This window comes from Xenopus tropicalis, chromosome 5 (genome assembly GCF_000004195.4).
Source record: "Xenopus tropicalis strain Nigerian chromosome 5, UCB_Xtro_10.0, whole genome shotgun sequence".
NCBI classification, from domain to species: domain Eukaryota; kingdom Metazoa; phylum Chordata; class Amphibia; order Anura; family Pipidae; genus Xenopus; species Xenopus tropicalis.
Window position 1 is genome coordinate 151,691,710 of NC_030681.2, and position 25,878 is coordinate 151,717,587.

The 25,878-nt window shown below is 45.6% G+C and overlaps 1 protein-coding gene across 2 annotated transcripts in view; it reads left to right on the top strand.

The window, feature by feature from the left end:
• Positions 1-252: 252 nt before the first annotated feature.
• kif13b (kinesin family member 13B) overlaps positions 253-25,878 on the top strand; it is a 126,915-nt gene continuing 101,289 nt past the window's right edge. For both annotated transcript variants that reach the window (XM_031903082.1, XM_031903083.1), the window contains exons 1-2: positions 253-378; positions 24,805-24,898. In XM_031903082.1, coding sequence (XP_031758942.1) covers positions 324-378; positions 24,805-24,898 — 149 coding nt within the window. In that variant the 5' untranslated portion in view covers positions 253-323. The remainder of the gene's footprint in view (positions 379-24,804; positions 24,899-25,878) is intronic.

Here is a 25,878-nt window from a genome sequence, read left to right on the forward strand (position 1 = left end):
AACACAGTGAATACTCCCTTCCCCCCCGGAGCTGCTACATTGGGCTCCCCTGTGCGGCACAGAGCCCCCTGCTGGGGATTCCGGGCGGAACCGAGTACCGAATCATCCTCCGTGCCGGCCCTGCGGCTCCCCCTGCGCTACACACTGACCCCGGTCTCCAAGGTGACAGTCAGGCTTTACCTCTATCACGTGTCCTTTCTTTCCCTTTAATGGGTGACGTCATGACGCTGCACGCCGCCCCCTTCCCCGCCCCGCCCCCCCTCACTCTCTCCCAGACGGAAGCCGGCGGGGTCCGGGCAGGTTCGGGGAGAGCGCCGTCCAGGATGAGCGACTCCACTGTAAAGGTGGCGGTACGGATCCGGCCCATGAACCGAAGGGGTGAGAGAAACTGTACTGGGGTGCCAGTGTGGGGCAACTACTGAAAGTGACAGGGGTGCCAGTGTGGGGCAACTACTGAAAGTGACAGGGGTGCCAGTGTGGGGCAACTACTGAAAGTGACAGGGGTGCCAGTGTGGGGCAACTACTGAAAGTGACAGGGGTGCCAGTGTGGGGCAACTACTGAAAGTGACAGGGATGCCAGTGTGGGGCAACTACTGAAAGTGACAGGGGTGCCAGTGAGGGGCAACTACTGAAAGTGACAAGGGTGCCAGTGTGGGGCAACTACTGAAAGTGACAGGGGTGCCAGTGTGGGGCAACTACTGAAAGTGACAGGGGTGCCAGTGTGGGGCAACTACTGAAAGTGACAGGGGTGCCAGTGTGGGGCAACTACTGAAAGTGACAGGGGTGCCAGTGTGGGGCAACTACTGAAAGTGACAGGGGTGCCAGTGTGGGGCAACTACTGAAAGTGACAGGGGTGCCAGTGTGGGGCAACTACTGAAAGTGACAGGGGTGCCAGTGTGGGGCAACTACTGAAAGTGACAGGGATGCCAGTGTGGGGCAACTACTGAAAGTGACAGGGGTGCCAGTGTGGGGCAACTACTGAAAGTGACAGGGGTGCCAGTGTGGGGCAACTACTGAAAGTGACAAGGGTGCCAGTGTGGGGCAACTACTGAAAGTGACAGGGGTGCCAGTGTGGGGCAACTACTGAAAGTGACAGGGGTGCCAGTGTGGGGCAACTACTGAAAGTGACAGGGGTGCCAGTGTGGGGCAACTACTGAAAGTGACAGGGGTGCCAGTGTGGGGCAACTACTGAAAGTGACAGGGGTGCCAGTGTGGGGCAACTACTGAAAGTGACAGGGGTGTCAGTGTGGGGCAACTACTGAAAGTGACAGGGGTGCCAGTGTGGGGCAACTACTGAAAGTGACAGGGGTGCCAGTGTGGGGCAACTACTGAAAGTGACAGGGGTGCCAGTGTGGGGCAACTACTGAAAGTGACAGGGTGCCAGTGTGGGGCAACTGAAGGACAGGGTGCCAGTGTGGGGCAACTACTGAAAGTGACAGGGGTGCCAGTGTGGGGCAACTACTGAAAGTGACAGGGGTGCCAGTGTGGGGCAACTACTGAAAGTGACAGGGGTGCCAGTGTGGGGCAACTACTGAAAGTGACAGGGGTGCCAGTGTGGGGCAACTACTGAAAGTGACAGGGGTGCCAGTGTGGGGCAACTACTGAAAGTGACAGGGGTGCCAGTGTGGGGCAACTACTGAAAGTGACAGGGGTGCCAGTGTGGGGCAACTACTGAAAGTGACAGGGGTGCCAGTGTGGGGCAACTACTGAAAGTGACAGGGGTGCCAGTGTGGGGCAACTACTGAAAGTGACAGGGGTGCCAGTGAGGGGCTAATGCTGAAAGTGACAGGGGTGCCAGTGTGGGGCAACTACTGAAAGTGACAGGGGTGCCAGTGAGGGGCTAATGCTGAAAGTGACAGGGGTGCCAGTGTGGGGCAACTACTGAAAGTGACAGGGGTGCCAGTGTGGGGCTACTACTGAAAGGGACAGGGGTGCCAGTGTGGGGCAACTACTGAAAGTGACAGGGGTGCCAGTGTGGGGCAACTACTGAAAGTGACAGGGGTGCCAGTGTGGGGCAACTACTGAAAGTGACAGGGGTGCCAGTGAGGGGCAACTACTGAAAGTGACAGGGATGCCAGTGTGGGGCAACTACTGAAAGTGACAGGGGTGCCAGTGTGGGGCAACTACTGAAAGTGACAGGGGTGCCAGTGTGGGGCAACTACTGAAAGTGACAGGGGGCCAGTGTGGGGCCAATGCTGAAAGTGACAAGGGTGCCAGTGTGGGGCAACTACTGAAAGTGACAGGGGTGCCAGTGTGGGGCCAATGCTGAAAGTGACAAGGGTGCCAGTGTGGGGCAACTACTGAAAGTGACAGGGGTGCCAGTGTGGGGCAACTACTGAAAGTGACAGGGGGCCAGTGTGGGGCAACTACTGAAAGGGACAGGGGTGCCAGTGAGGGGCCAATGCTGATAGTGACAGGGGTGCCAGTGTGGGGCTAATGCTGAAAGTGACAAGGGTGCCAGTGAGGGGGCCAATGCTGATAGTGACAGAGGTGCCAGTGTGGGGCAACTTTTGAAAGTGACAGGGGTGCCAGTGAGGGGCCAATGCTGATAGTGACAGGGGTGCCAGTGTGGGGCTAATGCTGAAGAGGCCAGGGGTGCCAGTGAGGGGCTAATGCTGATAGTGACAGGGGTGCCAGTGTGGGGCTAATGCTGAAGAGGCCAGGGGTGCCAGTGAGGGGCTAATGCTGATAGTGACAGGGGTGCCAGCATGGGGCTAATGCTGATAGTGACAGGGGGCCAGTGTGGGGCTAATGCTGATAGTGACAGGGGGCCAGTGTGGGGCTAATGCTGATAGTGACAGGGGCTCCAGCGTGGAGCTAATGCTGATAGTGACAGGGGTGCCAGTGTGGGGCTAATGCTTAAGAGGCCAGGGGTGCCAGTGTGGGGCTAATGCTGATAGTGACAGGGGTGCCAGTGTGGAGCTAATGCTGAAGAGGCCAGGGGTGCCAGTGTGGAGCTAATGCTGAAGAGGCCAGGGGTGCCAGTGTGGGGCTAATGCTTAAAGTGACAGGGTTGCCAGTGTGGGGCTAATGCTGAAGAGGCCAGGGGGGCAGTGAGGGGCTAATGCTGAAGAGGCCAGGGGTGCCAGTGAGGGGCTAATGCTGATAGTGACAGGGGTGCCAGTGTGGGGCTAATGCTGAAGAGGCCAGGGGTGCCAGTGTGGGGCTAATGCTGATAGTGACAGGGGTGCCAGTGTGGGGCTAATGCTGAAGAGGCCAGGGGTGCCAGTGTGGGGCTAATGCTGATAGTGACAGGGGTGCCAGTGTGGGGCTAATGCTGAAGAGGCCAGGGGTGCCAGTGAGGGGCTAATGCTGATAGTGACAGGGGTGCCAGCATGGGGCTAATGCTGATAGTGACAGGGGGCCAGTGTGGGGCTAATGCTGATAGTGACAGGGGGCCAGTGTGGGGCTAATGCTGATAGTGACAGGGGTGCCAGCGTGGAGCTAATGCTGATAGTGACAGGGGTGCCAGTGTGGGGCTAATGCTGAAGAGGCCAGGGGTGCCAGTGTGGGGCTAATGCTGAAGAGGCCAGGGGTGCCAGTGTGGGGCTAATGCTTAAAGTGACAGGGTTGCCAGTGTGGGGCTAATGCTGAAGAGGCCAGGGGGGCAGTGAGGGGCTAATGCTGAAGAGGCCAGGGGTGCCAGTGTGGGGCTAATGCTGAAAGTGACAGGGGTGCCAGTGTGGGGCTAATGCCGAAAGTGACAGGGGTGCCAGTGTGGGGCTAATGCTGAAAGTGACAGGGGTGCCAGTGTGGGGCTAATGCTGAAGAGGCCAGGGGGACAGTGAGGGGCTAATGCTGAAGAGGCCAGGGGTGCCAGTGTGGGGCTAATGCTGATAGTGACAGGGGGCCAGTGAGGGGCTAATGCTGAAGAGGCCAGGGGTGCCAGTGTGGGGCTAATGCTGAAGAGGCCAGGGGTGCCAGTGTGGGGCTAATGCTGATAGTGACAGGGGTGCCAGTGAGGGGCTAATGCTGAAGAGGCCAGGGGGGCCAGCGTGGGGCTAATGCTGAAAGTGACAGGGGGCCAGTGAGGGGCTAATGCTGAAGAGGCCAGGGGTGCCAGTGAGGGGCTAATGCTGAAGAGGCCAGTGGTGCCAGCATTGGGCTAATGCTGAAAGTGACAGGGGGCCAGTGAGGGGCTAATGCTGATAGTGACAGGGTTGCCAGCGTAGGGCTAATGCTGAAAGTGACAGGGGGCCAGTGTGGGGCTAATGCTGAAGAGGCCAGGGGTGCCAGTGAGGGGCTAATGCTGAAAGTGACAGGGGTGCCAGTGAGGGGCTAATGCTGAAGAGGCCAGGGGTGCCAGTGAGGGGCTAATGCTGAAGAGGCCAGGGGTGCCAGCGTGGGGCTAATGCTGAAAGTGACAGGGGTGCCAGTGAGGGGCTAATACTCAAGAGGCCAGGGGTGCCAGCGTGGGGCTAATGCTGATAGTGACAGGGAATTCCGCGTTGGGCTAATAGTAAGGTGACAGGGGATTCCCTGTATTGGGCTAATCCTGACAGTGAGCTCTTTAGAAAGTGAAAGGACAATGTGTCTGGCTGTTGCACGGATTGTTATGGGAAGTGGCACTGGTATTGTTACACTGGTGAATTTTTACTGCAGGGACCCTCCGTACAGGGACCCGCTGGCCATTTTTGTGCACTGGTAATGGGAGGGGCTTATGTTTCACCACTGCAGCAGGTATCTGGGCGCAATATGTGTCCATGGGTGTCCTGTAACCTGCATGTAACTTCAGCTGATGGAATCTATATGGCAACTTCACTGCAAACAATGCATAAAGGAAACAGCTTATGCCCTATACAACTATAAAGGGGATTTAAAGTGTTTGCTACTGAAAGAAAATGTGCTTTGACTTATTTGTAAATGTAGCTGCTATTAATAGACGTATCTGTCTTTCCGTTCTTTGCCTTGCTGGTTTGGACTATTGCAACAATGTAGCAGAAGCCGGCCGATTAACAGACTTGTGAAGAAGTAAGCACAGTAATGTTGAATTTGGAGCCTTCTGCTATATTGTTTCCTGAGTTGGAAATAGCAAGGGACTGTTTGGGAGAAACCAAAAGGAACAGAAACCCTGCTTATTTATGTGTATTTACCCTAATACCAAGCAGACCTGTCTGTAAAATAGATCTTTTCCTAAATGGGACTAAACCCCCAGGGAATTTCTAGCCCATTAGGGGAAGTCCGGCTTGCACAGATGCGTTAGAAAGTACTGTCCTTCCACAAATGCTTATGCCTTGTCTCCAGCGTTATTGCTTCTAGATGTGTGAATATTACTATAGAATAGGAGCAATGTGCCAAGCTAGATGGGCATATATAGCCTGGGAGCCTGGCATGGAGTCTGGGTGGCATGAAATAAACACAATTTGTGCAATTCATAATGTTCTTTGCACTACAGCATTGTAGTGTAATTAACTCATAAATTAAATACCCAGAAAATTAGGGTTTTTTTTGGTCTTTCAGCTTCCTGACAGATGGTATTGGTCTGGGTTTATAAGCGCACCCCCACTTTCATATAGTACTGAACATTTGTGTGTTGGGCAGTGAGAGTCTGTGTTTGGGATCTGTACAAAGTAGAACATATGTCTAGCGGAAGGTCCGGCTGCTAATAAATCTCTGTATTACGGGAGAGGCAAGCACAATGCAGCGGGCAATTGCTTTGTATCGGCCGGAGCATTAAGCAGCCAATCACAAGGAAGCTGCTGTGAAGGCATTTAGGGTCTTCAAAATTATTGGCCAATGAATCGGGCTGTGGCAGTATAACCATTTTGTATTTATGTAGCAAAGATGTTTAGGGGCAAAAGAGAATTACCCCAAATTCTTTGTTTTTTAGTATGCACTTTATTTAATGCAACTTTTATGTTCTGAACACTTTCCTCTTCTCTTTCTTTTGTCATTTGCTCTACTCCCCCCCCCAGTCGTCTTTTCCTTTTTATATATATATAATATATAATTTTATACAGAACATATATAACATATAAAAGATAGATAACTCCATTTAATAAGATACTCAGGGGCTTTACAAAATAATCATCTTAAAGGAACAGTAACACCAAAAAAAGATGAAAGTATTTTTTAAAGTAAATGATATATAATGTACTGTACTTGTCCAGAATCTTCTCCTATGTCCATCCTTCTATCCCTTTCACCGCTAGTGTACTGTTTGCCACATAAATGGCTTTCTTGCTTATGTCACTTGAACCTGTCCTATTTCTTATATAAATAGTTGGGGTCTGAACTGTAATTAGAATGGTTACCAGCAAGTGAAACCTCACTGCTGAAAGTACAGATGGAGCTACAGATGTCGAATTCAGTATTTGTGGTCATTTGTCTGTATTGCCTTCTCTTTCGCTTTTGGTACCTTCTGTCTAAAAAGAACAGTTCGCTGTAAAAATCAAACTGGGTAAAATAGACAGACTGAGCAAAATAAAAAAAATTTGTAATGCAGTTAGTTAGGCAAAAATGTAATCTATAAAGGCTGGAGTGGGCAGATGTCTAACATAATAGCCAGAACACTACTTCCTGCTTTCAGCTAGGTGGCCATACATGCCAAGATCTGCTCGCTTGGCGATCTTCTCCTGATATCCCCATCTACGGGTGGGCAATATGGGGGTAATTCAGGCTAATTCCGTCTTTGGCCCTGGGGCCAAACAATCGAATTAGAATGACGGGTATAGGCACAGTTGGTTTGGAGACCGCATCAACGAGCCGATGCGGTCCCTGATCCGACTAAATTTTTTAACCTGCCCGATCGATATCTGCCCAATTTCAGGCCAGATGTCGGTCGGGCAGGCCCGTCGCTAGTGCCCATAAGCTGCCAAGTCGGTCTAAGGGACCATTAGTCAGTGACTTTAGGGGGGGCACATGGGACATAACTGCTCAGTTAGTTTGTGAGCATGCAGGTCAGATTCAAAAGCAAACTAACTGAGCAGTTATGTCCCATATGCCCCCCCCCTCAAGTCACTGATTGGTTACTGACTGCTAACAGCAGAGAGCTGAAAGCAGGAAGTGGTGTTCTGGCTATTATGTTAGACATCTGCCCACTCCAGCCTTTATAGATTACATTTTTGCCCAACTAACTGTATTACAAATATATAATAGATGGATGTAATAGACAAAACTCTTGCTTAGTGGTATCATGAAACCCACAGCTGTTCTTTTTTTTGTGGTTTATCAAGTGAGTTACTACCATTGTGCTGCAAATGAATACATGTTAACACAGTGTTGCATCAACGGGATTATTTCCAGTATTTCCTGCTGGATTCCTACCTGTGCCCTATACAATATAGTAGGTCATAATTGTGTTCTTTTATTATCTCCTATTAACTGTGTGCAGAGTTCTTTAGGACCCCCCCCCCCCCCCTTTGCCCCCGTTTCTTCTATTGGAAGTAGCGACATTGTGTTTATTGCGGCACATGGAAGCTTTGCCAGTTTTGTTTACCTTTTGCTTTATGTATAATCACTCACTGGTTAGGGAAGTCAGTCAGCCAGGCCTGGGTATTATCCCGACAGAGAAAAGCCGCATACTTATAAACCACAGGGCCATTACCGCCCTGTTTGTAGTTACATTTACTGGTCGTATAAATGGGTGATTGCTGTGTGTTTACAGAGGGTTGTTCTGCCCCCACTAAACTCATATTTATAGAGCAATCTTAAAGAGGTTGGTTTCCCATGTATAGTATGTAGGTTCTGTACCTGTTGGCTTATGACTTTTAAATTGTGGAGGCCTTTTCTCAGCTTGGCTTAGTTAGTTCCAACTTTTAAAATATTGGATAAACTAAAAAAACTCCCCAATCCTGTAGGCAGTTATGAATAATACAGGGTGCTGGTTTCACTTTGGGCTAAAAATTAATCTTATCTGTAAAAATGGCCCCTTTATTGGAGCTCCCTATAGATCCTCTCAGGTCCCTGTCTGTGTTTCAAATGAGGGGTGGGCGTGTCCGAACGATCCCTTCCAACAGTAGGAGGGGGATAGCCAATCACAGCCCTGCAGTTACACAAACACAGACAGGCTTCAGTTCCCTATCAGGTCAGCCTAGCTGCTGATTGGTTCCTATCCTACAGTGCCCCCCCTGCACAGCCCGGGAAAGGAGGCAGCAGGAAGTGGGACAGATGAGGGGGCAAGTAGGGTTTTTGCAGATATTTTCAATAAATTATACTAAAACCCTACCTTTTAAAAGACATTCCTTCTATAATTATAAGAGTACAGGTATGGGACCCATTATCCAGAATGCTTCGGACCTGGGGTTTTCCAGATAAGCGGTCTTTCCGTAATTCAGATCTCCTACCTTAAGTCTACAAAAATATTATTTAAACAGTAATTAAACCCAATAGGATTGTTTTGCATCCAATAAGGATTAAATATATGTTAGTTGGGATCAAGTACAGGTACTGTTTTATTATTACAGAGAAAAGGGAATCATTTAACTATTAAATAAACCCAATAGGGTTGTTCTGCCCCAATAAGGGGTAATTATATCTTAGTTGGGATCAAGTACAGGTACTGCTTTATTATTACAGAGAAAATGGAATCATTTAACCATTAAATAAACCCAATAGGGCTGTTCTGCCCCCAATAAGGGGTAATTATATCTTAGTTGGGATCAAGTACAGGTACTGTTTTATTATTACAGAGAAAAGGGAATCATTTAACCATGAAATAAACCCAATAGGGCTGTTCTGCCCCCAATAAGGGGTAATTATATCTTAGTTGGGATCAAGTACAGGTACTGTTTTATTATTACAGAGAAAAGGGAATCATTTAACCATGAAATAAACCCAATAGGGCTGTTCTGCCCCAATAAGGGGTAATTATATCTTAGTTGGGATCAAGTACAGGTACTGTTTTATTATTACAGAGAAAATGGAATAATTTAACCATTAAATAAACCCAATAGGGCTGTTCTGCCCCAATAAGGGGTAATTATATCTTAGTTGGGATCAAGTACAGGTACTGTTTTATTATCACAGAGAAAAGGGAATCATTTAACCATGAAATAAACCCAATAGGGCTGTTCTGCCCCAATAAGGGGTAATTATATCTTAGTTGGGATCAAGTACAGGTACTGTTTTATTATTACAGAGAAAATGGAATAATTTAACCATTAAATAAACCCAATAGGGCTGTTCTGCCCCAATAAGAGGTAATTATATCTTAGTTGGGATCAAGTACAGGTACTGTTTTATTATTAAAGAGAAAAGGGAATCATTTAACCATGAAATAAACCCAATAGGGCTGTTCTGCCCCCAATAAGGGGTAATTATATCTTAGTTGGGATCAAGTACAGGTACTGTTTTATTATTACAGAGGAAAAAGGAGATCATTTTTAAAAATGTGAATTCGGAACTTTCTGGATAAAGGGTTTCCGGATAAGGGGTCCGATACCTGTATAATGTACTGGCACAACGTGCCTATTATTGGCCTAATTAAGCAATACAATTCTTGTAGGAGGATGCTTGACAATTTTGACATATAAAGTACTGAGTTTGTATAGATTTACTTGGGGATAGGGGATTTAATCCTTTGACTTCAATCTGGAGTATGTTTCACGGCAATTGGTGCAGAAAGTGAATTTGGGGCTTCGCTGGCCACGATCCATATATATTGGTTTAATAGGGATTACCTGGCAGAGGTCACGGGCTCCCTTGGGTTTAAGTACATGACCCGAATGACCTCTGAACCTCCCCTGTCAGCGTGTATGGAAATTGGCTGAATTGTGCTGCACCCGTTCCTTTCTAAATTGTATAGGGTGCACCGCTGTTGTAGTTGGTTAAGCACTTCCCACTCCGCTGGCTTAAAAGGCTAATTAAATGCTCAATGTGCTGATATAATGGGGCTTTAGCAATCAGTTCAGTCACCAATGCCCAGGATGAACCCTAACAGGGCCGGCTATGAGGCTAACACCCACCCTAAACTCTTCTGAGACCAAAGGGCGAAGTTTATTTGCATCCAAACACCTTGTGTAATTAAGCAAAGCGGCACTTTGTTTAACTAGAGAGCTGCCTGTTACTATTGAAATGCACGTTGGCAGTTGTAGCCTCCCTGATGTAGATTTTAACAATTAGGGATGCTCAGAATTCGACTCAAGAGTCGGCTTGGGGTTCAGTTGAGTCTTACCTTTCTGGTCCTAGGATTATATTTTGTAAACTTGCCCTGCTATAACAGCACCCAAGGCCATGACCATCAACATCTGCATCTTTACACTGCATTCCGTCTGTTGCACTGCAGCCACCCCCGGGCACCTCTATGTATTTAATATCTATAATTAATTCTAAATATCAATAAAGATGAATTATGAAACATTCCGGAGCATAAATGGAAACTACAAGTATGATTGAAGGCTATAGCCTGATCTTGGGGTTTTATTGGCCTTTAAATCTTCCTTATCTTTAGCCCCTGTATTTGTCTAGCACAGGGGTCCTCAAACTACGGCCTGTGGGCCGGATACAGCCCCCCAATGTCATTTACCCGGCCCCAGCTGTGTCCTCACCCCTGGCTACTACCTATCTGCCTCAGCGTGGTCCTCAGCCCCAGCTTGCCAGCCAGTGTGACTCGGTGACTTGACTTGCTGTGGCCGATGACCACGCTGAGGCAGACAGATAGTAGCCAGGGGTGAGGACACAGCTGGGACTGGGGTTATAGTTTGAGGATTAAGTTTGGCCCCCCAACAGTTTGAGAGACCGTGAACTGGCCCCCTGTTTAAAAAGATGAGGACAGCCGAGGACCACGCTGAGGCACACAGGTAGTAGCCAGGGGTGAGGACCACGCTGAGGCAGACAGGTAGTAGCCAGGGGTGAGGACCCAGCAGAGGACCACGCTGAGGCAGACAGGTAGTAGCCAGAGGTGAGGACCCAGCCGAGGACCACGCTGAGGCAGACAGGTAGTAGCCAGGGGTGAGGACCCAGCCGAGGACAACGCTGAGGCAGACAGGTAGTAGCCAGGGGTGAGGACCCAGCCGAGGACAACGCTGAGGCAGACAGGTAGTAGCCAGGGGTGAGGACCCAGCCGAGGACCACGCTGAGGCAGACGGGTAGTAGCCAGGGGTGAGGACCCAGCCGAGGACCACGCTGAGGCAGACAGGTAGTAGCCAGGGTGAGGACACAGCCGAGGACCACGCTGATGCAGACAGGTAGTAGCCAGGGGTGAGGACACAGCCAAGGACCACGCTGAGGCAGACAGGTAGTAGCCAGGGGTGATTACCCAGCCAAGGACCACGCTGAGGCAGACAGGTAATAGCCAGGGGTGAGGACACAGCTGGGGGTATAGTTTGAGGACTAACTATAGTCTGCCCCCCCCCCCCAACAGTTTGAGAGACTGTGAACCGGCCCCCTGTTTAAAAAAGATGAGGACCCTTGGTCTAGCACAATGCAGTAGTATATTGGCCTAATAAACCACTAAGAATTGGTGAATTTTCAAATAAAGAGTGGGTTTGATACTGGCCTCATTTACACAGACTGATTGGCAGACTGGTCTGAAATTGACCAAATTAATCTGCGTCCTGACGAGGATGATCTCATGTTTATGGAACGGAGTTTGGCCCTGATGCCGAGCAATTGAATTACAGCAGCGGGAATAGGAGTTGACAGAGCGAGGGCCGCACCAGGGAGCCAATGTGATCTTTAATCTGAGGGGAAACCAAACCTGTGCAATCAACTTTTAGGCCAGATATTGATCGGGTAGGCCTATCGGAGGTCCCCATAGATGGGCAGATAATCTTCCAAATCTGAATTGGCATCTTAAATCTGCCTGTGTATGGCACCTTTAGTCCCTGGATTACAAAAGAGTTGGGGGTCCCTACTCCAGCCCTGAGGGTGCACCGTTGGATATGTAACTGGCTTTACCTGTGCGTGATGGGATTTTTCCACAGGTGTGCCATTATCTTTCCAGCAATCATACTTGTAGTTTCCATTTATGCTCCAGAATGTTTCTTAATTCATCTTTATTGATATTTATAATTAATTATAGATATTAAATACATAGAGGTGCTCTGGAGTGGCTGCAGTGCAACAGACGGAATTCAATGCAAACATGCAGATGTTGATGGCCTTGTGTGTTGTTACTCTTGTCTTGTCATCATGCTTCTTTGATAAGGCTTGACCAATTTTAAAGGGAAACTATACCCCCAGAATGACTACGTAACCAACAGACAGTTTATATTATGTTAAGTGACCTATTAAAGAATCTTCCCAAACTGGAATATATATATCAGTAAATATTGCCCTTTTATATCCTTTCCCTTGAGCCGCCATTTTGTGATGGGCTGTGTGCCCCCTCAGAGATCAGCTGACAGGAAGTGATGTAGCTCTAACTGTAACAGGAAATAGTGTGGGAGCAAAAGGCAGAACTCTGCCCATTCATTGGCTGATGGGGCCTAGCATGTATGTGTGCCTTGGCTTGTTTGTGTGCACTGTGACTCCTATGATCCCAGGGGGCGGCCCTTAGTACTTAAAATGGCAGTTTCCTATTTAGGATTACCCAATGGCACATACTACTAAACAAGTATATTTATATGAAAATGGTTTATTTAGATGAAGCCGGGTTTTACCTATGAGTTTGTTACCAGTTATTTTCCACTTGGACAGTGACATTGCAGCCTGTTCTTTTGCTCAGCAAAGACAATATTGACCTTTAATGAAATAACCCGATGTGGTGTTTGTGTTCTGTTTGGGCACATTCGGTGCTTCCGTAACTTCTGTGTAACCCTAGCCGCCCAAAGGAGGAGATATTGGATATCGTGTCTAGTTCCTTATAATATTCTGCTGTGTCACATTAACAACCCCAGCAATAATTCCAAGCCAACGTCCGTAATAAGCCTGGATTAAAAATCTCATATAACTGCGCTGGGGTGATTAGTCGGCTGGCGTTATGGTTCCCAATCCCATAGCAACAAAGAGAGAAGTGAGATGCGGAGTCACACTCATCACATTCCAGCACCCAGTACGGGCTCTCATTATTACTATGGGTAGGGGTCCGGTATTCCTGCAGCTCTTGGTTAATATTAAGAACATTGGTATTCTAAAACAATTTGCAGTTGGTCTTCATTATTTTATTTTTTGGACGTTTTTGAATTATTTACATTGTTTAAGTGTGCAGAGGTTAGTCATAAAGCATTAGCTGCTATCTGGTTTCTAGCGGTTCATTAATTACCCTAGCAACCAGGCAGTTCTTGTGAGGTCATAAAGGCAGATGAATAGGAAATGGCTTGAATTAGAATAAAAAAAATGTTAAAAAATAAGGATAGAAATTGAAGGCTCTCTGGCAATAAGATTTTTGTTGCTGGGGTCAGTGACCCTCAACAACCACATAGCATTTTCATTTGCAGGCCAGAAAGAGGCATACTGTACATATATACACACAGAGCTACTAGTAGCAGCTACTAAAAGAGACAATGCTGATCATTTACTGATAATTGTCTCTATGTGTGTTTAGCAGAGGCAATTCTCAGTAGTGTCTATGGCAGGGGATTTTCTGGCAATTAGTAGCTTTGACAAGTAGCTGCAACTAGGTAGCTCCGTGTGTCTTCACCCAATGAATTGTGGGAACTGGAGTCTTGCCTGGGGTGGACCTTACTACGGCACTATTGTTTCAATGCTCAGTCATTATTTCCTGGGCTGCATAACAACATGTTATTAGGGCTGGCCGTGTATCAGCAATGCTACTGTACTATGTATAGCATCAAGAGTTGTCTCTCCAAGATTATAAATACTTCCTACAAGTTCCATCTAGATGTCTGGCAGCCGCTGTCTCGGCAAGTCTCTGGTATGCACAAAAACACAGGCAGTCGCAACTGATATTATCATCCTCTGTTGGGATAAAATGGTCCTATCATCCTATCCCTTTATTTGTTATACTGTGCACTCGTATAAAATGACGTATTCTAAGCAACTTTTCAATTGGTTTTCATTATTTATTTGTTATACTTTTTGAATTATTTGCCTTCTTATTATTAAATGGGGGTCACTGACCCCGGCAGCAAAAAAAAAAAACTTTTGCTCTGTGAGTCCACATTTTTATGGCTATTGTTAATAACGGTCTTTCATCCAAACCACTCCCTAGTTGCTAAGGAACTTGGACCCTAGCTACCAAATAACTGCAGAAACTCCAGACTGAAGAGCTGCTGAACTGAAAATGAAATAAGTAAAAAAAAGTACAAATAATAAAAAATGAAGACCAATTGCAAATTGTCTCAGAATATGACTCTCTACATCAAACTAAAAGTTAACTCAAAGGGGAACAACCCCTTTAAAGCTGCAGTCGCTTTGCTTAGGTGGAATGCTGGGAGTTGTAGTCTGAATTGTGCCTTCCTGCTGGGCATGGTGGAAAATATATTGTCATACATAGGTAGATATGCCTGTTTGGAGAGGTCAAAAGGGACCAGATTAATGCCTATAGCAGTACTTGCCCAGCAGGATTTTCAAACCTGACTGGTCCGTGGCCGGGGTATTGCCATCATTGTGACCCCATATATATACAAAACAGCTGCCGTTGCTGTGGGGTATTTGAGTTGTTGGCGTAGCTTTAGTTAAGGGACATATTTATGCAATAAAAATGTTTTTGCTGCAATTTTTCCAGTGGCAAAATTACAATGAAACCTCCATTTTGCATTCCCTTTTTTTTAAGTTTTTTCTGATATTTATGAAAATGTAAAATTGGGGTTCTACTCAGGGTTGGACTGGGGGTTACAGGGCCCACTGGGGCTACTGCCTGAGACGCTCCTGCACCCCCCAATAGGCCCCCGCTGCAACCTTTAAACCTCCCTCAAGGGAGCGCCCTGCGGGGATCGGGTCAGAGCCAGCGGGTTTTTCCCCAGTGGCCCAGTCCGACCCTGGTCCCACTGTATCTATTGTGTTCTAAAATGCTTGGAAATACCTACACAAGGTATCAAGGGACAGTTCTCTGCAAAACCTGATTCCAAACTGTGTGTTTTGAAATCCCCCCCCCCCCCCCCCATTTGTTGCAGATAGTGATAAATAATAAAATGTGCCTGGTTTTAATTTTTCCTATTCCAGATGAGTGATGGGTGGGTCCTAACAGTCCTCCTCCCCCAGAAGCACAGTAGGATGCAGTAACCAATCACAGTAACTGTTTTACACATTGAAAGATGTACTGCTGTTTCCCTTCTGGGGCATTTCTCTTCTCTTCTCTATGGGAAACCTTAACGGGGTTGTTTACCTTTGTAAACAATTTTGCAATTGGTCTTTTTTTTTTTTTTATTATTTCACTTTTTGATCAGCAACTCTCCAGTTTGGAATTTTAGAAGTTATCTGGTTGCTAGGGTTCAAATTACCTTAGCAGCCAGGCAGGGTCGGACTGGGCCGCCGGGACACCGGGATAAATCCTGGTGGGCCCCGGCGGCACAGATCCGACTCCTTGCCGGCGCTCCCCCTGCCCGACCGCTCCTCCTCTGACGCGTTAAATTTACGTGCGCTCAGGGGAGGACATTGGGTGGGGGCACCTGCTGGGGGGGGGGTTAGGGGAAGCGGGCGGGGCACCTGCAGGGCCCCTGGGTTGGACTGCACCCCCCAGTCCAACCCTGCAACCAGGGAGTGGTTTGAATGAGAGACTGGTATATGAATAGGAGAGGACCTCAATAGAAAAATAAGTCATAAAAAGCAACAATAACAAGAGCAATAGTCTTTTGGCTGCCGGGGTCAGTGACCCCCATTTGAAAGCTGGAAAGAGTCAGAAGAAGAAGGCAAATAATTGAAAAACTTTACAAAATAAATAATGAAGACCAATTGAAATGTTGCTTTGAATTAGCCATTTTGTAATATATCAAAAAGGAGAGAGTGATATTCTCAGACAATTTGCAATTTGTCGTAACTTTTTTATTTGTGGTAATTATTTAGCGTTTTGTTCAGCAGATCTCCAGTTTGGAGTTTCAGCATTTATTTGGTTGCTAGGATCCAAATTATCTTAGCAACCAGGGTGTGGTTTGAATAAAAGGCTGTTATTTAAATAGGAGAGGACCGGAATAGAAAAATAAGTAATACAAAGTAACAATAACAATAGAATTGTAGCCTCACAGAGCAATAGTTTTTTGGCTCAGGGGTCAGTGACCCCCATTTGAAAGCTGCAAAGAGAGGAAAAAGGTAAATAATTCAAAAACTATGAGAAACAAATAATAAAGACTAATTGAAAAGTTGCTTAGAATTGGCCTTTCTATAACAGGGCAGTCAGACAGCCGGGGATGCTGGGAAAGGGCCACTAGGTGCAATGGTTTCAGGATGATGCAGTCACGTTGCGCATATGTTTCTCCCTTGTTTGTTTGTGTCTGTCTCTGTGACAGTGTGCCGGTATCATTGTGCCACAGGAGAGCTCATCTAGATAAGTGGTATATCCGCTGAACTTTGGGTTCATTTACTCCGGCTCTATGAATGATTTATTGCCTGTGAGCTGCAGCTTCTTGTGCAGAGGCACGTGCTCCGTGTATAGCATTAACCAGTGTTGGAATATTCCACTCATTTACTTCCTTTCAGCCTCATTCTTTATTTATATGTGCAGTAATGTGTCTGGGGCTGCCATATTGCTTCCATCAATACTTTCCTGAGATCCGGCTGTCCAGCGGGCCGGCTATCCTTGTTCTGATAATTCTGACAATCTTAGCAAAAGTAAGGAGGAACTTTAAGCCTTCTCAGCATTATTATTATTATACCTGTACTTTATTTATAAAGTGCTATACAGCAATTCTGTACAATATAGAGATTATACGTAATTCCCATCAGTCCCTGCCCCAGTGAGCTTACAATCTAAGGTCCCTATCACATTCCCATCAGCCCCTGCCCCAGTGAGCTTACAATCTAAGGTCCCTATCCCATTCCCATCAGTCCCTGCCCCAGTGAGCTTACAATCTAAGGTCCCTATCCCATTCCCATCAGTCCCTGTCCCAGTGAGCTTACAATCTAAGATCCCTATTTCAGGTGTAATTCTGTCCAATTTAAGTGGAAGTGCAATTGCACAAATATTGAAGGATCAGCTTCAGTTACACTGGACTTATGGGGGAAACCACTGCATTTTGATTAAAAACATGGTGGCTGCATCTTAAAGTAGACTTTGCACACTGCACTTGCAGTCAGCGACCCCATCAGACTCCTTGCTGAGATCAAACCTAGGAGCCCAGTGCCCCATTTATTTCCCAAGATGGCATATAAACATTATATATGATTTGATAAGATTGCAGAATGATCTCTTGAAACTGCATCCCCAGTCCTGATGTGTCCTGCATGCCCTGCATGCCCAGTCTGTTGTTGGTGGTGTTAGCCGACTAGTGTATATAGAACATTTTGGCTAAACTGGGGGCTCTTATTGGGGGTGGGGGTGAAACATTTATTTGCTCATCTGTGGCCCACTGGCCCATTCTCTGCTACGGGCTGCTCTGCCCCCACTATGTTAATATGGCCCAGTTCTGCAGATAAGGAATTTCCTTCCAAGATCCCTTTATTCCCTTCCCATATTTGGTATCGGTGTTCTGCACCAATAGACTTAGCCCAGCGAGGGCCCAGCAAGTGCCAATGGCATTAAGGTGTAAATACTCTCATTGCATTAGCAACTAAGGATTCGGCCTGGTACTTTGCAGTTTAGATTATTCCTTGAAAATGGCTGCAGCTATGAGATTGTGCATAGTAAGGCAAGGTGGCACTCAGAGGGGCTGTAACTATGGCATAATGTTTATAGTAAGACCAGGCAAAGGTTTTGAGGCCTAATTCAGAGCTTTTTGTTGTTATTAAACCACAGTTCCCAGCATCCCCCCTACAGCCAAAGCCCATCAGTAATAGGCGTCAGTATAATTCAAATACTGCTACTGTAATACAGTAGCACTTTATGGCAGCCTGCTGTTGCTAACGTTTGTTTTTCTCATCGTTTGTGCTTATTTCTAACTTACATATTAATTGGCCAAAAATGAAGTACTTTTTAGAAAGCAGTCGAAAATAAACCTCACGTTTATTCCCCGGCATTTAACGAAATCAACGGGTATGATTTCCAGCTTCCTTCAGTGGCAGTAAAGAGGTTAACCAGCCGATGGCCAAACCGCAGCACTCGGGAGACAATGGATTCTGGGAGCTACAGCCGGAAAACAGCTGGAGGGCATCCGTTGGCTAATCCAAGTGTGGCGCTGCGGGTGGGCCACACATGATGAGACACTCCGAGTTCAGTTCAGTTTAGCTGCAGCATAAAGGGCCCCATCCTTGCTCCATTGCTACATCTTATCCTTTTCCTGGTGCAAGTAAAGCCTGGCATCGAGTCCATGGTACCAGAGCTGCAAGTTATTGTGCCTGCCATTGCTGTGCTCTACAGATTGTGGGTATAAAACAAGGTGATATGACCCAGTAACAGTAGCAATCTGTTACCTTTCCCACATAAAGAAGATGAGGAGAGGGCCCTCCAGCTCTGTCTGTCTGGTATCAGACTATGGATTAGGGGTGTCATTGCTTGACATGTTTGTGCCATCATTGGTTCCAGTTAGAGCAATCTAGGTATATATGTTGAGTATAAGACCACCATAAGCATCTTCCCAGGTTGGCAACGGGCTGGCTGCACCCCTGTGACTCGTCAGACCCAGAGCAGCAGATCAATATGGCGCCAGTAAAGTATAAGACCACCCTAAGCATCGTCCCTGATTGGCAATAGGCTGGCCGCACCCCCGTGACTCGTCAGACACAGAACAGCAGATCAATAGGGCGCCAGTGATTATATCTGGAGTATAAGACCACCCCAAGCATCCTCCCATATTGGCAATGGGCTGGCCACACCCCCGTGACTCATCAGACCCAGAGCAGCAGATCAATATGGCACCAGTGATTATATCTGGAGTATAAGACCACCCTAAGCATCCTCCCATATTAGCAATGGGCTGGCCACTCCCCCGTGACTCGTCAGACCCAGAGCAGCAGATCAATATGGCTCCAGTGGTTATATGTGGAGTATAAGACCACCCTAAGCATCCTCCCATATTAGCAATGGGCTGGCCACTCCCCTGTGACTCGTCAGACACAGAGCAGCAGATCAATATGGCGCCAGTGATTATATGTGGAGTATAAAACCACCAAAGGCATCCTCCCATATTGGCAATGGGCTGGCCACACCCCTGCGACTCGTCAGACACAGAGCAGCAGATCAATATGGCGCCAGTGATTATATGTGGAGTATAAAACCACCATAAGCATCCTCCCATATTGGCAATGGGCTGGCCACACCCCTGCGACTCGTCAGACACAGAGCAGCAGATCAATATGGCGCCAGTGATTATATGTGGAATAAAAGACCACCATAAGCATCTTCAGACCCAAAGCAGCAGATCAATATGGCGCCAGTGATTATATGTGGAGTATAAGACCACCCTAAGCATCTTCCCTAATTGGCAACGGGCTGGCCACACCCCTGTGACTCGTCAGACCCAGAGGAGCAGATCACTATGGCGCCAGTGATTATATGTGGAGTATAAGACCACCCTAAGCATCCTCCCATATTAGCAATGGGCTGGCCACACCCCCGCGACTCGTCAGGCCCAAAGCATCAGATCAATATGGCACCAGTGATTTTGCATCTTGTCAGCACGTCACATTTAAATAGACAAAAAAGGAGCATAAAATTGTATCCTGCTGCAGCTATATTAAGAACTCGTTAGTGAAATCCATTCAGTTGCACGAGCCAATGAGGTTTCATTTAGCCCCGTACATTAAAATTTCAAAGCGTGAAAAATGACCTTCAGTATATACCGGAATGGGGAAATGGCTTCGTAAATGTACCGTCTTGGAAAGGCAATAAACTTCACTGACAGTCCATTACCGGCGTCCCCCGGTGAGTCTCCATTATAGGGACACAATTAGGGAGTCTCCGTCCCTCTATCTTTATTGGGAAATCCATGATGGGCAGATTGAGGGGACTGGAATGTTAGACAATTTGCAATTGGTCGCCATTTTTTATTATTTGTAGTTTTTTTAATCATTTCAGTTTTTGTTCAGCAGCCCTCCAGTTTGGCGTTACAGCAATTATTTGGTTGCTCGGATCCAAATTACCTTAGCAACCGAGGTGTGATTTGAATAGAAGACTTATACATGAATAGGAGAGGGCCTGAATAGAAAAACAAGTAATATAAAGTAATAATAACAATTCAACTGTAGCTTCACAGAGCAATTGGTTTTTTGGCTGCCGGGGTCAGCGACCCCTGTTTGAAAGCTGCTAAGAGTTAGAAGAAGGCAAAAAATTCCAAAACTTTGAAAAATAATGAATACTAAATGAAAAGTTGCTGAGCCCCCTGGCCGGATAGTGTCCCATCTGGAGCCTCAAACTGCCAGTGTAAGTCAAGCCTGACAGACCCGTACATCTTATTAACTTGTAAATATGTAAAGGATACACCAGGATTTCCTGCCAGGAAGAACATACGGTTATAGGGCTGTAACGCTGATACATTCCTGCACCCACACAGCTGGGAGTATCTAGTGCTGGGAGATTTGGGGTGAGTGCTTATTTGTGCCCTGGGTACCCCTGGAACTATAGCAGGGTGACTGTTACCCCAATGTTTCTATATATCTGTAACCTTGTTATGGGCTAAGGGGGCCCAGCCTGAAGGCCAGTTAGGGGGGGATTTGGGGTGAGTTCTTATTTGTGCCCTGGGTACCCCTGGAACTATAGCGGGGTGACTGTTACCCCAATGTTTCTATATATCTGTAACCTTGTTATGGGCTAAGGGGGCCCAGCCTGAAGGCCAGTTAGGGGGGATTTGGGGTGAGTGCTTATTTGTGCCCTGGGTACCCCTGGAACTATAGCAGGGTGACTGTTACCCCAATGTTTCTATATATCTGTAACCTTGTTATGGGCTAAGGGGGCCCAGCCTGAAGGCCAGTTAGGGGGGGATTTGGGGTGAGTGCTTATTTGTGCCCTGGGTACCCCTGGAACTATAGCAGGGTGACTGTTACCCCAATGTTTCTATATATCTGTAACCTTGTTATGGGCTAAGGGGGCCCAGCCTGAAGGCCAGTTAGGGGGGGATTTGGGGTGAGTGCTTATTTGTGCCCTGGGTACCCCTGGAACTATAGCGGGGTGACTGTTACCCCAATGTTTCTATATATCTGTAACCTTGTGTGTGTGAGTATATATAAATACACATTGTGCCCAACTGGTAATGATGTTTATAGATATATATGCAGATACAGGCTGGTGTGAGTGCAGGAGAATGCCAGTTCACAGGGGAGAAACTTCCCCCCCTTCCTTTTCCAGCTTTAGTTTGAATCTCCTTTATTCAATCTGCTGTTCCTTTATATTAACCCTTACCCCTCCCTTCTGGGAGCACAGTCACCCCATTGCCCCCCGTGGAGTTGTGACCGAGATCTCCCCTCATATGAAAGTAAGCATTTGTCTGCAGGGCATGAATGCAACTTCCAGAGCCCCCGCAGCGCAGAATACTGTGGGGCGGCAGTAAAAGGATTAAATCTGCTTCCTTTGCATACGAGTCCATGGCCGGCCCTTGTCTGTGCTGGGAAACTCTGATCTGTGGATTACACATGGGGTCACTTGTTTGTTGCCCTCCTATGCTGCTTCCTTGATGTCCTGCCTTGCTCAGTGCATAATATCCCTTGTTCCTGCACTCAGTGCCGCCTACCACCCATAATCTGGGAGCAGCCTTGTGGCTTTATATGGTCAAAGAACCCCTTAGTGACTGCTAATATCCTTATCATTTACAGTAGGGGGTACATTATCCCTTATAATACATGAGTGATACTCAGAGTTCCCTGTATAATTCAGCCTGCAGCCTTGTGCCTTTATATGGGCACAGAACCCCTCAGTGACTGCTAATATCCTTATCATTTACAGTAGGGGGTACATTATCCCTTATAATACATGAGTGATACTCAGAGTTCCCTGTATAATTCAGCCTGCAGCCTTGTGCCTTTATATGGGCACAGAACCCCTCAGTGACTGCTAATATCCTTATCATTTACAGTAGGGGGTACATTATCCCTTATAATACATGAGTGATACTCGGAGTTCCCTGTATAATTCAGCCTGCAGCCTTGTGCCTTTATATGGGGGGCACAGAACCCCTCAGTGACTGCTAATATCCTTATCATGTACAGTAGGGGGTACATTATCCCTTATAATACATGAGTGATACTTTACACTTATATCTATCTTCCATTCTTCCCAGTGGTGCCCTACATACCCTCCTTATCCATCCCTTTCTTGCTGCTCATTAAAGTCCAGAACCCTGTCTCTTTGGCACATAAGAAGCAATTTTCATTTTCCCCACCACTCATCCCTTTGAGATAAGAGCAGGCAAGCTCCCAAACATTCCCCGCAGCCTCTGATAATAATGAAATAACTTGGAAGGGGTCAGAGGGGTAAAATTGTCAGATCACTTCTGCCCCTGTGACAGCAATATGAGCCGACAGGGAGGAACCCTCAGTGTATCTGCCTTGGGATATAGAGAGATAAGCACCAAGCAAGGAATAGAAAACTCCTCAACTATAACTGTTCCACATCTCACACTTTGAGCTTTTATAGGAAAGTCATTCTTTGTAAAGGTCTCATAGGGTGTGTTGTGGCCGCCACAGATGACAAAGCATCCAAAAATACCTTTATATTTGAAAAGCATTAAAGTTGGCTGCTAAAAACACCCTGTGCGACTTCCTCTTAAAGAACTGGAACACCAGGGCCAAAATTCAAGTGAAAAAAAAAAAGATACAATGTTTCTCAAATTTAATTCAAAAAGTTGCTTTTGGCAGAGAGCCCAGAAAAGTTAACTGCAGTGAAATACAATTGTAACTAATAAGCTATTAAGCCCGCTCTTCTATTTAACCCTTCTGTAGACTAATTTACTTATGCAAACTAGGATTCGGTATTCAGGCAAATATTTTATGGAGGGTTCGAGGTTCAGCTGAACCCAAGAATAGTAGATTCAGTGTATCCCTTAGTATGTATATGTATATATATAAGAAGAAGCATTTGCGGCACAATGGTGAAATAAAAAGACAATCACTATTCACGGAATAAGGAATGCTGCTCCTCTTTCTTTTTCTTTTATATATATATATATATATATATATATATATATATATATATATATATATATATATATATATATATATATATATAATATCACACACACAAGAGCCATGATTATCCTGTAATGGATATCCATATAAACGGTGCTTAGTAATGTCATCAATTACAATCGGTGCTCGGCGATTTAATTTCTGTCACATGACTCCCTGAAATGTATGTATTTTGGTGTATTCGGCCATGGCAACCATGTTGCCTATTTATATTGTGGTATATTGTGTTTTTAGTCCTTAGTAACAGTTTGGGTGTGGGTTTGCCATTACAGCTCCCCTTATTTACTGCTTAGTAGGGGATGCACTAAATCCAAGATTCAGTTCAGCATTTGGCCAAATTCCTGAAGGGGATCTGTTATGGAGGATTTTGTATTCAAGTACAGGTATAGGACCTGTTATCCAGAATGCTTGGGACCAAGGGTATTCCAGATAAGGGGTCTTTCTGTAATTTGGATCTTCATTTCTACTAAGAAATCAATAAAACATTAAAAACCCAATAGGATTATTTTACATCCAGTAAGGATTAATTATATCTTAGTTGGGATCAAGTACAGATACTGTTTTATTATTACAGAGAAAAGGGAATCATTTAACCATTAAATAAACCCAATAGGGCTGTTCTGCCCCAATAAGGGGTAATTATATCTTAGTTGGGATCAAGTACAGGTACTGTTTTATTATTACAGAGAAAAGGGAATCATTTAACCATGAAATAAACCCAATAGGGCTGTTCTGCCCCAATAAGGGGTAATTATATCTTAGTTGGGATCAAGTATAGGTACTGTTTTATTATTACAGAGAAAAGGGAATCATTTAACCATTAAATAAACCCAATAGGGCTGTTCTGCCCCCAATAAGGGGTAATTATATCTTAGTTGGGATCAAGTACAGGTACTGTTTTATTATTACAGAGAAAAGGGAATCATTTAACCATTAAATAAACCCAATAGGGCTGTTCTGCCCCAATAAGGGGTAATTATATCTTAGTTGGGATCAAGTACAGGTACTGTTTTATTATTACAGAGAAAAGGGAATCATTTAACCATGAAATAAACCCAATAGGGCTGTTCTGCCCCAATAAGGGGTAATTATATCTTAGTTGGGATCAAGTATAGGTACTGTTTTATTATTACAGAGAAAAGGGAATCATTTAACCATTAAATAAACCCAATAGGGCTGTTCTGCCCCCAATAAGGGGTAATTATATCTTAGTTGGGATCAAATACAAAGCACTCTTTTATTTTTACAGAGAAAAAGGAAATCAGTTTAAAAAATCTGAATTATTTGATTAAAATGGAGTCTATGGGAGACAGGCTTTCTGGATATCGGGTTTCCGGATAAGGGATCCCATACCTGTACAAAAATGATGGATTCAGTGACCATCCACTGGCACTGTCTTATTGGCAGTGAAGAATGCATATCGTGAAGCTGCTTAGAATTATATTTCTTTCCATTAGGCACATGTGTATTCAGTGGTGTAACTAGATATTACTGGGCCCCACTGCAAATTCATTATGGGGCCCCTATAGTTGATCTATTCTATCAAGATATATTGAGATTACTCTATAATTAAAGTCTTATTGGGCTCCCTACATTCCTGGGCCCCCCTGCAACCGCAGGGTTTGCTTCCTCTCTAGTTACGCCCCTGTATTTTTGGGTTGGCAACCCCTGTGAATGTGTGCTGTGACTTTTCTCTAGATAAACGAGATGCCAATGTTATATACTGGAATCTGACCTTGTAATCTCTCTTTGCAGAAGTGGACCTTCAGACAAAATGTGTAGTGGATGTAGAAAACAATCAGATCGTCCTGTACCCGTCCAATGCCAGCCTTTCCAAGGGGGATGCCCGGTAAGTTGAAGGGAACTACTTTTTAACCCCCATTTGTTAAAGGGCAAGTAGGTAAGAAGTCCATCTGGAGATAAATGCTTAGGTTATACAGTGCACGGATCACTCTACTGGGGTTATGTAATAAATATCACTAAGTTTGCCGGGAGCAGTAACCCATAGCAACCAATCAGCAGGTAGAATTTACTGCTCACCTATTTAAAAGCAACTATCTTATTGGTTGCTATGGGTTACTGCTCCCGGGCAAATTTAGTGACATTTATTATATATGGGAGTATATGTTTGTTGTTCATTTTATGTATTTGTCGCGGAAATTGTTATGTGAAAACTTTTGTAACATTTGTAAGATTCCTATAGGGAAACTTGCCCCAAAACGATACTTGCCCAACGAAAGGAAATTTTAAAGGGGTTATTCACCTTTGAGTTAACCTTTACTGTAATGTAGATAATAATATTCGGGGACTATTTGCAACTGGTACTTTTTTTTTAGTTATTTCCCTTTTTATTCTGCACGCTTCCAGTGTGGAATTTCAGCAGTAATGTGGTTGCTAGGCTCCAGTTTACCTTAGTAACCAGGGAGTGATTTGGAGAGAGTGACTGATATATGAATAGGAGAGGGGCTGAATAGAAACATAAATAATAAAAAGTAACAATAACTTTAAGACTGGAGCCTCTCGGAGCAATAGTTTTTGGCTGCCAGGGTCAGTGACCCCCGTTTAAAAGCTGGAAAGAGGTAGAAGAAGGCAAATAATTTAAAAACTATAAAAAAAAAAAATAAGTTATGAAGACCAATTGAAAGGTTGCTTAAGGGTTGGTATGTTTTAGAATTACCTATTCTAAACAAACTTTCAATTGGTCTTCATTATTTAGTAGTTTTTTTTAATTATTTGCCACCTTTTTCCAACTCTTTGTAGTTTTTAAATGGGGGTCACTGACCCCGGCAGCAAAAAAAAAAAAAAAATGATTGCTCTGTGAGGCTTCAG